This window comes from Amaranthus tricolor, chromosome 12 (assembly GCF_026212465.1).
Source record: "Amaranthus tricolor cultivar Red isolate AtriRed21 chromosome 12, ASM2621246v1, whole genome shotgun sequence".
NCBI classification, from domain to species: Eukaryota; Viridiplantae; Streptophyta; class Magnoliopsida; order Caryophyllales; family Amaranthaceae; genus Amaranthus; species Amaranthus tricolor.
The window spans coordinates 2077408-2089740 of record NC_080058.1 but is presented as its reverse complement, the minus strand read 5'-3'; the positions used below and the strand labels follow the sequence as shown (position 1 = coordinate 2089740).

Here is a 12333-nt window from a genome sequence, read left to right as displayed (position 1 = left end):
TATAAATCACGATTATTAATTAGAAATTATTGATAAATCTACCCACATGTCTCCACTATTCATTTAATTGATCGATATATTCTCTAAAATATTTATTATAATTGTCAATTTTAGAAAATATATATTTTAACAAATTTACTTATCTTGTAAATATATATAGAGAGATCCATTCTCATGTGTAATTATATTGGGTGTTAGCAAATAGTTTATTAGACAATTTTGACTTATTTTAAAGCAATTAGAAATTGAGTAGTTAAACCAGTTAATATTAAGTTTGATAAATTAAATGTTTGTTTTTAAACAAGCTATTTATAGCGATCGATTCAAAATCAACTAATCAAAATTATCAATTAATTAAATCAGTCACCTTAATTATCTATCACCCCTTTCCCAACAAAAACCCCATTTATTTTTTAGCGGCTACAATATAAAATTATAAATGTATAACGTGTTCGTTTTTCTTTCTTCAACCTTCACCAATCACCATCTGTCTGATCTCACTTTAGAGAATATCTCAACAAAATCATTTCTCTCTCATTAGTTATAATACTTCTAATTCTATATTTAGATGATACCAGTTCATAAAACTTGAAATTGATTAATTTTATCTAAAATTGATTTGAATTTCGGAAAGTTTGAATCTTTACATTCAATAATTTATTTAATCACCAGAACAAAAAAAGAAAAAAATAGATGGGATCTTTGAATGATGAAGAAAATGTTGGAGTAATCGAAGAGAAGGAATCAAATGAAGCTATAATTTACATCAATGGCGTAAGGAAAGATATTCCCGATGGGTTAGCTCACTTAACTCTTCTTGAATATCTTAGAGGTAGTTCCTTGATTTCTTTATCTTTGTTCTGTTTCTTTCAATCTTACTTATGTTTATTGTTAATAAGTTTTTTTTTTTTTTTGATAATTTTTTGTGGGTTTGTGAAATTTTGGATTGTAAGTTGGGTTAATTTTGTAGAATGCATTTGTTTGTGATGAGTTTTCTGGTAGATTTTAGTCTTTTGTTTTGTGTTGGGGGAGTTTTGGATGGAATTTTTAAAAAAAAAACAGATAATTGATGACATTTGAATGTTTTATTCAAGAATTTTTCCTTTTATGTGGTACTTATTGATTAATTTGGTGAAGTTCAGCTGGTTTGGTTATTGGTATTAAAGGTAGAAATGCTTTTGAAAATTTAATGTAATTTAGTTAAAAAAGCTACTTGACACAAGCTATGATCATGATTGTCATAATCTAATCATATGTTCTTCTTCTTTAATTCATTATCATCTATGATCATGATTGTTATAATCCAATCATATGTTTTTCTTTAATTCATTATCATCTGTTACCATCTGAAGATCTGGTATTAGTCTATTAGATAATAATCAAAGCTTCGTTACCATAGAAATGACATAATAATTTTAATTAAATTTGACTCTAAAACTCATTCTCATTGCTAGCATATGCTCCATCTTTCATTTTTGTATGGTATTGAAGTGAAATAAGTAACCTCTAAAACTCATTCTCATTGCTAGCATATGCTCCATCTTTCATTTTTGTATGGTATTGAAGTGAAATAAGTAACCAAATGCTTGGTACTTGGATCGAGTTCATTAACTTAGTAAGTACTTGGATCAAGAATAAAGTCCAATCAAATCATCAACCCCCCAAAAAGTGAGAGTGCTACATAAAGAGGAATATGAGTGACATCGTTGGCTCAAGAAGTAAAACTACTTGCAGAAAAACAACATTAGCAAAACAAGGTCTGAAATAATATAATCAATACGATGAGTAAATAAATAGAAAATAAGGAGCGGATAAGTACTTGGATCAAATCATTAACCAAACGCTTGGTAAGTACTTGGATCAAGTTCATTAACTTGATAAGTAAATGGAGTAATAATTAGCAATGAGATGGAGTTAAATCATTAACCAAACGCTTGGTAAGTAATTGTGTCAAGTTCATTTTAGTCATTTCTTATTCCGTCCAAGGGAACAATTACCTTAGTTTGAAAACTTTGTCTTTAATTTTTTATTTTGAATTATCTTAGAAATAAACTGTTTTCGGTTTCAAAATGGAGTTATCAATGAACCATTACTTGTTAGTTTTCGACAGAATGTATAAGCTTATGCCTTACCTCGAAAGGAATTGTTGGAAGTTATGGGAATTCTATGATTAGAAGCTTCTACGAACTATATTTGTGATTTATTTAGTAACCTTGATTTAGGGGATCATATTAAAAAATGAGGCGAGGCCTTGAGGAGTAGCCTTTAATGAGAATGGGGTGTTTTTGACTATGTTCTGTACACCTATCATATTGTAGATTCACATTTGAGAAATTGAGTATGAACTCATTTACTGTTAAAGGGTGGTTGCAAAGTGGATAATGGATTAAGAAGCTTCTAGATAGATAGTGTTTTAAGATCTTGTGAAGAAATTACTAAAGATTAAGTGGCTTTCATGTAGTTTCTTGTGTACTATTGCCCATATAATTTTGAGCTTGCATTCCGTGTACCTATGTGTGTTCGTGTCCATGCCAATGTTGTGCTGTTGTGAACATGAAATCTTTTTTTTTTTTTTGCTCTATAGTTCATATGATCAATCATTATGGTATGATTGGTAGTCAGTTAGGTCTTGGATATGGATACCCATAAACACCTGCACGAAGTAGGTTGAGGTAGAGACTCAGATACCGAGTATTCTAAATGTATTTACTCTTGATGCTGCCGTACGTGAGATAGTAGATATGGAATGGAGCGGATATATGTAAGAAAGAAAAAGTGGGTTAGAGAGAGGTGTAAACTCAGCCATTATATTCTACCAAAAAGGAATACCTTTTTTTTGCGTAGGCCGAAATAAGTGTTCGTTAGGTAATGCGATAGGCGTTGTTAAAGTATCATAGCATTAATTTAAGTTTTATAGTGGCTGAACAAGATTTACATGTTCATATTTAATCTCCATTTTATTTAACATCATCATGATCAATGCTATAACATCTCAATGGTTTTGGGTGCAGATCAAGGCCTAACCGGGACAAAATTAGGCTGCGGTGAAGGAGGTTGTGGTGCTTGTACTGTGATGGTCTCTTTTTTTGATCAACAGCGCAAGAAATGTGTGTGAGTCTCCCTAAATTTAAATTACCTGCCCTATTACTTTACTTATTCTGACTTCCGTCCAAATTGAACGATAATACTTTTTTAGGGAAGAGGGTTAGGTTTAAATGGTAATTTGTAAGTTGCCGTCATCTATTAGATTAGCAGTTATTTTTCCTGTGTTTACTATTTATTTGGGAAGGGTAGAGGTGAGGTTTTTTTTTGGGGGGGCGGGATGGGGTAGGTTAAATTGGTAGTTTGTAAGTTGTCGTCATCTATTAGGTTGGCAGCTGTTTTGAAGTTTCTTTGCTTGGAGTAGTTTGATGGTTTATTGGTCGTCCATATAATTTTTTCCTCCAAAAACATTGAATTTATTAATACATAATATAAAATACGATGACTAGAAGCATGGTGCGAAAAGCATCTGCTACATTTGAGGGTACCTAATGAATATGGGGGTGCTAAATCAGACTGTTATGCTGTATAAAGTCTGACTTCGGCTAAGGTTTTCAACGTCTTGTTACTCTTCAGCTTAAAGAATATATGGAACATGTGTACATATTCATAGTGCATCACATCGGGCGCATTGTAAAGGTTTTCATAAAAACCAAAATGATGTTTCCCCGCGTTGTAAAGGTATAAAAAAAGGAGGTTTGGGCTGTTTAACGGAATCTCTCATGCTTTCAGCTGATATTTGGCGTTAAGATAACCGCATCACTCCCGTTAACCCCACCGTGTTATCGTGATCGCGACTGTTACCGCATTTTTGCACGATGAGTTCATCTCATTGTACAAATTTCATTATATTTTGATAAAATTTGAAGTCGCTTTTAAAGAAGCTTCAAGGTCTTCTTTGTGATTTTTAAGCTAATTGAAAACTTTAAAAAATTGTGGACAAAGGTGTGAGGCCCTTATATTTAAATCTACTTTAAAACAAATAAAAAATGGTAGATTCTGTTCATATTAGGCTAAAGTTTTTCCATAAAACTCTCTTATTGTCTTTAAAAGAATCTTCGTGTCCCGTTTTATGTAGTATTTCATGTTGCACTGTTGGTGTAACCTCAAGTGGATTGCCTACATTATGGTCTATGGAGGTTTGGCATTTTTTTTATTATTATTTTTATTTTATAGGAATAGGTAATTGTTTTATTTGAAATATCAGAATGAATTGAAGAATCCAATTTTCAATTTTTATGTTCCAGGCACCATGCTGTTAATGCATGCTTAGCTCCTGTATATTCTGTTGAAGGAATGCATGTGATCACCGTGGAGGGTATTGGAAACCGTAAACTTGGCTTGCATCCTGTGCAGGTTTGAGCCCTTCCTTTATGCTGGCTAAAAGACCTTCTTTCGGCATTTATTTTTATAAAAAATTCCCGAATCAATTTCCTTCGTATTTAGTAATACAAGACATTTGTGATCTCCCGTTCATATATATTTTTTTTCTTTTTTTGTAGAAATCATTAGCAATCTCACACGGTTCACAGTGTGGATTTTGTACTCCCGGATTTGTCATGTCCATGTATGCTTTATTAAGATCTTGCCGAGACCCTCCAACTGAACAGCAAATCGAAGAAAGCCTGGCCGGGAACTTGTGTCGTTGCACAGGTTATCGGCCAATTATTGATGCATTCAGTGTTTTTGCTAAAACAGATGACAAGATATACACTAATTGTAACGTATCAAGTCGTCAGGGCAACGAGTTTATTTGCCCATCAACAGGTAAACCCTGTTCATGTGGACAAAATTCTGATGGCAATGCTGACAATGCAAAAGACGGTGGAGCTTGCAATGAAACATACAAACAACTTTCTTACAGTGAGATCGACGGTAGCAGATACAATGATAAGGAGCTTATTTTTCCCCCTGAGCTATTGCTTCGAAAATTGTCATTTTTGAGTTTGAAGGGTTTTGGTGGGCTTAAGTGGTATAGACCTTTATCGCTTCAACATGTTCTCGAGTTAAAAGCCAAACATCCTGATGCCAAGTTGGTAAATGGTAATACCGAGATTGGAATTGAAATGAGGTTGAAGAGAATGCAATATAAAGTTCTTGTGTCAGTTGCGCAGGTTCCGGAGTTAAATATTTTAAATGTGAAAGATGATGGATTGGAGATCGGAGCTGCTGTGCGGCTTTCCGAGCTTTTGAGTGTCCTAAGAAGAGTTTCTCGAGAACGTGCTGCTCATGAAACATCGTCTTGTAATGCTCTTATTGAGCAACTAAAATGGTTTGCAGGAACCCAAATTAGAAATGTTGCATCGGTGGGTGGGAATATATGTACTGCGAGTCCAATATCAGATTTAAATCCTCTTTGGATGGCTGCCGGAACAAGGTTTCATATCATTAATAGCATGGGAAACATAAGATCGGTGTTGGCAGAAAACTTTTTTCTGGGATATCGTAAGGTGGATTTGTCTAGTGATGAGATTTTACTATCGGTCCATTTGCCATGGACAAGACCTTTCGAATTCGTGAAAGAGTTTAAGCAGGCTCATCGTAGAGATGACGATATAGCCTTAGTAAACGCGGGGATGCGTGTTCACCTTGAGAAAAAGGACGATGACTGGCTGGTATCAGATGCATCGATTGTGTATGGAGGGGTTGCTCCTGTTTCATTTATTGCAACAAATACGAAAAAGTTTCTCATAGGAAAGACTTGGAACAAAGAGCTTCTGAATGGGGCTTTAGATATCTTGGAGAAGGACATTTCGCTGCATGAAAATGCACCAGGTGGGATGGTAGAGTTCCGAAAGTCTTTGACTTTGAGTTTTTTCTTCAAATTTTTTCTGTGGGTGTCTCGAGAAGTGGATGTAAAGACTTCTTTGGCCGAAACCGTGCTATCATCCGATCGGTCAGCAATACAGCAATCCCATAGGCCATCGATTATGGGAAGTCAGAACTACGATATTGTCAAGCACGGGACATCTGTTGGATCTCCGGAGGTTCATTTATCTGCCGCTCTTCAGGTGTGTCGCAAATTTGTTTTGTTTTTCACATTCCTGTTTTGATGACTGGGAGGGCATAAGGCTACAAGCAGCGCTTTTTTTATTTAATTAGCTACTAAACATGGTTGCATGGTCTAATTTTTTTTACTCCCTACAAATAATGTGCCTAATGATTTGATCTACTACCTCCTTGTTCCATATTTTCTGTCACTTTTTTCTAGCTACATTGACAGTTTACTTTAACTCAATACTTATTGGATTGTCACACATTTCAGGTCACAGGCGAGGCGGAGTACACGGATGATGTAGCAATGCCGGCCACTGGTTTACATGCTGCATTGATTCTCAGTAGGAAGCCTCATGCCCGCATACTCTCTATCGATGATTCTGGTGCAAAATCTTCACCAGGGTTTGCCGGCGTATTTTATGCCAAAGATATTCCTGGGGATAATCGTATTGGACCTATCTTCCCTGATGAGGAGCTTTTTGCTTCAGAATTGGTAACTTGTGTGGGCCAGGTAATCGGAATAGTTGTTGCAGATACTCATGAAAATGCCAAACTAGCAGCGAGAAGTGTGCATGTGGAATACGAAGAGCTGCCTGCTGTTTTATCAATAGAGGATGCAATCAAATCGAAAAGTTTCCATCCGGGTTCCGAGAAGCAATTTAACAAAGGTGATGTTGATCTCTGCTTTCGCTCAGGCCAGTGTGACAAGATCATTGAAGGAGAGGTACAAATTGGTGGTCAAGAACATTTCTACTTGGAATCGCAGAGCACTTTAGTATGGACCATGGACAGTGGTAATGAGGTCCTTATGATTTCATCTACTCAAGTACGTAATACTCTTGATTTGATGGTCTCTTATATGCGATAGATTATTTTTATTTTGGATGAAGATCATCCGGAATTCTTTATGGTGTTTTGGTAAATTCTTGACTTATAATATATTCTTTTGCAGGCGCCTCAAAAGCACCAGAAGTATGTCAGTCATGTACTCGGTCTTCCTATGTCAAAAGTAGTTTGCAAAACCAAGAGAATTGGTGGTGGATTCGGTGGGAAGGAAACAAGATCAGCTATTTTTGCTGCTGCCGCTTCGGTTCCTTCCTATCTTTTAAACCGACATGTAAAACTCACATTAGACCGGGATGTAGACATGATGATAACTGGACAGCGCCACAGCTTTCTTGGAAAGTACAAGGTATATAATTTATGTTTTTTAGTTGGATAATTTGACTATGTTTCAATATTGTGATTGATGTATATATCATTGGTTACAGGTAGGATTTACAAGTGAGGGGAAGGTGATGGCTCTGGACCTTCAGCTCTATAATAATGCTGGAAATTCGCATGATCTCTCTCTTGCGGTCCTTGAACGTGCAATGTTTCATTCAGACAATGTATATGAGATTCCAAATGTAAAAATAAAGGGAAATGTTTGCTTCACTAATTTTCCGAGCAACACTGCCTTCCGTGGCTTTGGTGCTCCTCAAGGGATGCTTATAACAGAAAATTGGATCCATCGGATAGCCATGGAACTCCATAAGAGCCCAGAGGAGATCAGGGTAAGTCATTTGTGTGTGTTTGTGAGTGTGTAATTGATAGGACCAAAAGATTTTAGTTCTTTGGTTTTGTATTATAACGGACTGATAAAAAAGCTCATCAAATCACGTGCACACCTTATTTATGTGAAGTTGTAGATAATATTGTTATCAGGTGTTATTGTGAAATAACCTCTTTGTTATCACAAAGGTAAGTTCGGTATATCCAACTCCCCAAACCTTGGTGGAGAATCACTTAATGGCATTGGGTAATTAGTGGAGTGTGTGCGATGCTGTTACGCTGCTTGTTGTAATTCGTCAATTTTGAGGAATTATATGCAGCATCTTTGTTGATTATATTCTAGTAATTAAGATTAAGTCAACCATTCCCTTTTTTGTCTCAGGAAATAAACTTCCAAAGGGAAGGATCCATATTGCATTATGGTCAAATACTTGAGCACTTTACATTACCGCAGTTGTGGAATCAACTCAAATTATCATGCAACTTTCCTAGAGCGCGTGTGGAAGTTGACGAGTTTAATACCCAAAATAGATGGAAAAAACGCGGAATTGCTATGATTCCAACAAAATTTGGCATATCATTCACAACAAAGTTTATGAACCAGGTAATGTATTATGTATTGTAATGGGTTTGATCACAGTGCCAGAATCTTTTGTTATTATTGCTTTGAAATTAATCTTAATACCCACATTTGATATTTGTAGTCAAATGTCATCGACCATTAGTTTAAAGTAGAGGTGTTTATTCAGATCGTCAAGTTGATTTCCGGTTAGATGTTACGGGTCGGTTTGAAATCGGCTTTTGTGTCCATATTGTTTTTTACATAATTGTAAATCATTTTGAAGTTGGGTCAAATCAGATCTGGTTACAAGGTCGGGTAAATTTCAGGTCAACAGGTCTATTTTGAACACCTCTAGTTTAAAGACATTGATAGTGTTAAATATTTAAGCTAATAACATCGGAGGAAATTTATTTGAAGCACGAAAAAGTGTCTACAAAGTGAGTAAGAATGGGATATTGTTCTCGTGTTCATAATTGAAGTATGAGTTGATTACAGGCAGGAGCTCTAGTCCAAGTTTATACAGACGGCACAGTACTAGTTACCCACGGGGGTGTCGAAATGGGACAAGGCTTACATACGAAAGTTGCACAGATTGCTGCTTCTGCTTTTGACATTCCTCTTAGCTCTGTATTCATATCAGAGACTAGTACCGACAAGGTAATATCATCCGCAATGCCCCACTATTCGACATTCAAAACAAAAATATAGAGCCGTAAAATCCTCTTACGTGTATTTTTTTTCTGTTTGCTACCTAACAGGTTCCGAATTCGTCACCTACTGCCGCATCAGCAAGTTCCGATATGTATGGTGCTGCAGTTCTAGATGCTTGTGAACAAATCAAAGAAAGAATGGAACCTATTGCTTCTAAAAACATCTTTAATTCATTTGCCGAGGTACGTGTAGTTTGTTTAGATGACAACCTTTAGCTATTCTCTTCACTGTAAGCATTGTGTGGTGTTGTCCTTTCAGTTGGCGTATGCATGCTATCTGGAGAGAGTCGACCTATCTGCTCACGGATTCTATGCTACTCCTGATATCGGCTTTGATTGGAAAACTAGAAAGGGAAATCCTTTCCGGTATTTTACCTATGGTGCTGCTTTTGCCGAGGTCGAAATAGACACGCTGACGGGTGATTTTCATACAAGAGTAGCCGACATTATTCTTGATCTTGGGTATTCTCTTAATCCCGCAATTGATGTTGGTCAGGTAAATATCACTAAATGCTCTTGTTTGACAATATCCTACATGTGTTTGAATATAACCCACATGTGATTTCACATCGAAGAATTAAAGAGAGATTGACAAACATATAAGCTTGACGGGCTACTCCTCCTATTAGCGATTGGTTTTAGGAAATTTCATCAGGCTTGTGTGCAGTCAACTCTCCTTTTGTTCGAATTTTGTTGTGTACAAGCCCACTGACAAATTTATCAGCATGTTCCTTTCTTCACGTCCTTTGTTCATTACAGATCGAAGGAGCATTTATACAAGGGTTGGGTTGGTTTGCTTTAGAGGAGCTCAAGTGGGGCGATGCTGCTCATAAGTGGATACCTCCGGGCTTCTTGTATACATGTGGACCCGGGAATTACAAAATTCCATCCTTGAACGATATTCCGTTAAAGTTCAATGTTTCGCTTTTGAAGGTTAGTGCACATAAATGCGATTTAAGTATTTAACTCTCAAGTCTCTTAACAATTGCCTTATCGAATTCGATTGGTAACTAGTGTCTTTAAAAGTAGATTAGGTTTCTTATATTCCGTTGCAATGAATAGAAAATAAGCTTATAGAGGAGAAGATTTGGATAAGATAAAGTTCGTGAATTCTCGTTAAAATGCTTCTATTAATTATCTCTTCTCGTTGTCAATTTGGAGTCTAACCAACTTGGTAATAACTTGCTAAACATTTTTGGAATTTGCTAAATGTGGATTGTCTCATCATCATCATCATTAACCTAATATCTCGCTCGAAAACTTGGTTCGGGTAAGAGAAGGTAACAGACAATCCATATTTGTACCCCCAGAGAGAGGGTTAGAAGAATGTAGTCAATTTTACCCCAAATAATTAGAGCTCTGGATAGAGATAAATGTGGATTGTGTATGTTCTTTTATGTGCTAACTACCAAACATACCCTAAGTTCCTTGGGATTTTGGTTGATATGCAGGGCGCTCCGAATGTAAAGGCCATTCATTCGTCTAAAGCTGTTGGCGAACCTCCATTTTTTCTTGCATCTTCCGTCTTCTTTGCTATCAAGGATGCTATCACAGCTGCCAGAGAAGAAGCAGGTTACAAGGGTTGGTTTCCTCTCGACAATCCTGCTACGCCCGAGAGAATTCGCATGGCTTGTACCGATGAGTTTACTTCAAGATTTGTCGATTCAAAATTCCGTCCGAAACTCAGTGTTTGAGCGTTTTCTTATGGATGATCGTGCTCTCCATGCCCGCACATCATAAAGAGGTTTCCGTAGGTATTTAGACGAAAATCTCCGATGTGTATGCAAATTTCTATGAAGGAAATCTAAACTATTAGATTATTAAGAAATGGAAGTTGTTCATCTTTCTCTTGTAAATTGCAATTCTCCTAGAATAATACAATTCCCCCTAATACTACTATTGATTTTCATATGCCAAAATATAAGTAGAATGTGTCGAACCGTTGTTTATTACCTCCAACTTATCTATGTATATATGTTTATAAGGTGCAAGTTACCCTTCCGTCCTTCTCTTATTTTGCTCAATGTCGCAAATGGAAATAGACGAAGGAAGTATATGACTTCGAGTCTACCTTTATCTCTTAGATGGCCTAAATATTGTATCTGAATCAGTTTGACTATAGTTCTTGTGTGTTTTATGTTACATAATTTAATATTAATATGTTTTAGGTTTGGGCTTGGATTCCCAAAAGATTGAAGGTAATGAAGGGGTACCCTGGTGATAAGTGTTGGACTTTTGTAGGGTACCCCTAGTTGCATTTTAAGAGTTGAAATGGTATTGGACAAGAAACTAGTCAGAGAACCATAGATGACGTAACTATAATAGGTTGGGTTATACCTTATAACATAAGAAGATGAACAAGGATAGACTATGGCACTATATAATGCAAAATTGAATAAAATGATCTTTTTAAAAAATATTAAAATAAGCTTTGAAAAATTTTGATTTTCAAAACATGTGTATCTATGTTCCAGCTATCTTAGATTTAACAGTGAAGAGAAAAAAAAGTTATCATAACTTTATTCGTTGCTACTAACAGTAAACAAAAGGAAGATAACGTTTTAATTTTTAAAAGGCAAAAACAAAACAACTAATGTTGTTCGTTATTATGAACAGCGAACCAACATTGATACATTTTTTCCTTGTAATAATTATGCTATTGTCTTACTTTTGTTCGCTATTAAAAACAACGAACAAAAGAGTTTTGATTTTTTTTTACCAACTTCGTTGTTCGTTGTTAGTAACAACTACAACGAATAATTAACTGAACTCAGTTTTGTCAGAAAAACACTTATTTTGGAAATTAAAATTTCCTAAAATTTATTTTGGAATTTTTTTTTGAAAAAGCTTTTTTTTTCAAATTTTCCTACATAATGATAGAATCATAGGAATTATTAAAGACGAAATAGTTTGAGTTTTTATAACATTTTATCTTAATATTTTAAAATCAAGATGGTCTAAAAAATTATTTTAAAATCAAATTGTATTCCGGATGGAGAATCATATCATATCCAAGTTGGAGAGGAAGTGTAACTCGATCATGATAGATTTTAAATTCGATTTTCACATAATCTTATTATTTCATTGGTCTGCTTTTATAAGGCTATAATTAATACTCCTATGACTATACTTCTATTTTTCATGTTATCCAACGTATGATTTTAATCTTTAATATCATTAATTTCATATGATATAAAATTATAAAAAATTATTATTATGAAAATACGCATTATAACGAATCAAACAAGATTTCACTTGACTATATTTTACATTATACATGAAGAAATATATACCAAATAAAATCAATTGATGAACAGTAGTTATTACAGGAACTGCAGCAACTAATAAAATCCAGAGAAAGTAATACTCTCTCTTATTCTTGCTACTTGTCTCATTTACTTTATGGTTACCAATCACTAATCATTTTTAATTTGTATTTTATTCTTAATCTTTAAGTTAAAATATAAT

At 35.1% G+C, this 12333-nt stretch overlaps 1 protein-coding gene across 4 annotated transcripts; it reads left to right on the top strand.

Moving 5' to 3' along the window:
• Positions 1–467: 467 nt before the first annotated feature.
• On the top strand, positions 468–11237 carry LOC130828765 (xanthine dehydrogenase 1-like). Of its 4 annotated transcripts, none has more exons than XM_057694747.1 (13): positions 468–797; positions 3012–3111; positions 4290–4398; positions 4545–6053; positions 6308–6865; positions 6992–7231; positions 7311–7595; positions 7976–8197; positions 8651–8812; positions 8914–9048; positions 9125–9361; positions 9625–9798; positions 10317–11237. In XM_057694747.1, the coding sequence occupies exons 1-13, from the start codon at positions 794–796 to the stop codon at positions 10557–10559; spliced, it is 3978 nt and encodes a 1325-aa protein (XP_057550730.1). In that variant the 5' UTR covers positions 468–793; the 3' UTR covers positions 10560–11237. The 4 variants fall into 4 exon arrangements, with proteins under 4 accessions (XP_057550730.1, XP_057550729.1, XP_057550732.1 ...); XM_057694746.1 differs by having other exon boundaries at positions 468–832; XM_057694749.1 differs by lacking the exon at positions 468–797 and having other exon boundaries at positions 3012–3107.
• The last annotated feature ends 1096 nt before the right edge of the window (positions 11238–12333 follow it).

What these genes read in the sequence shown, in the direction of transcription:
- LOC130828765 (XM_057694746.1), top strand. Translation starts at nt 694, where the DNA reads ATGGGATCTTTGAATGATGAAGAAAATGTTGGAGTAATCGAAGAGAAG. An exon ending in TTATGATTTCATCTACTCAA is followed by an intron (nt 6,866 to 6,991) that starts GTACGTAATACT and finishes ATTCTTTTGCAG; the next exon opens with GCGCCTCAAAAGCACCAGAA. An exon ending in TCTTTAATTCATTTGCCGAG is followed by an intron (nt 9,049 to 9,124) that starts GTACGTGTAGTT and finishes TTGTCCTTTCAG; the next exon opens with TTGGCGTATGCATGCTATCT.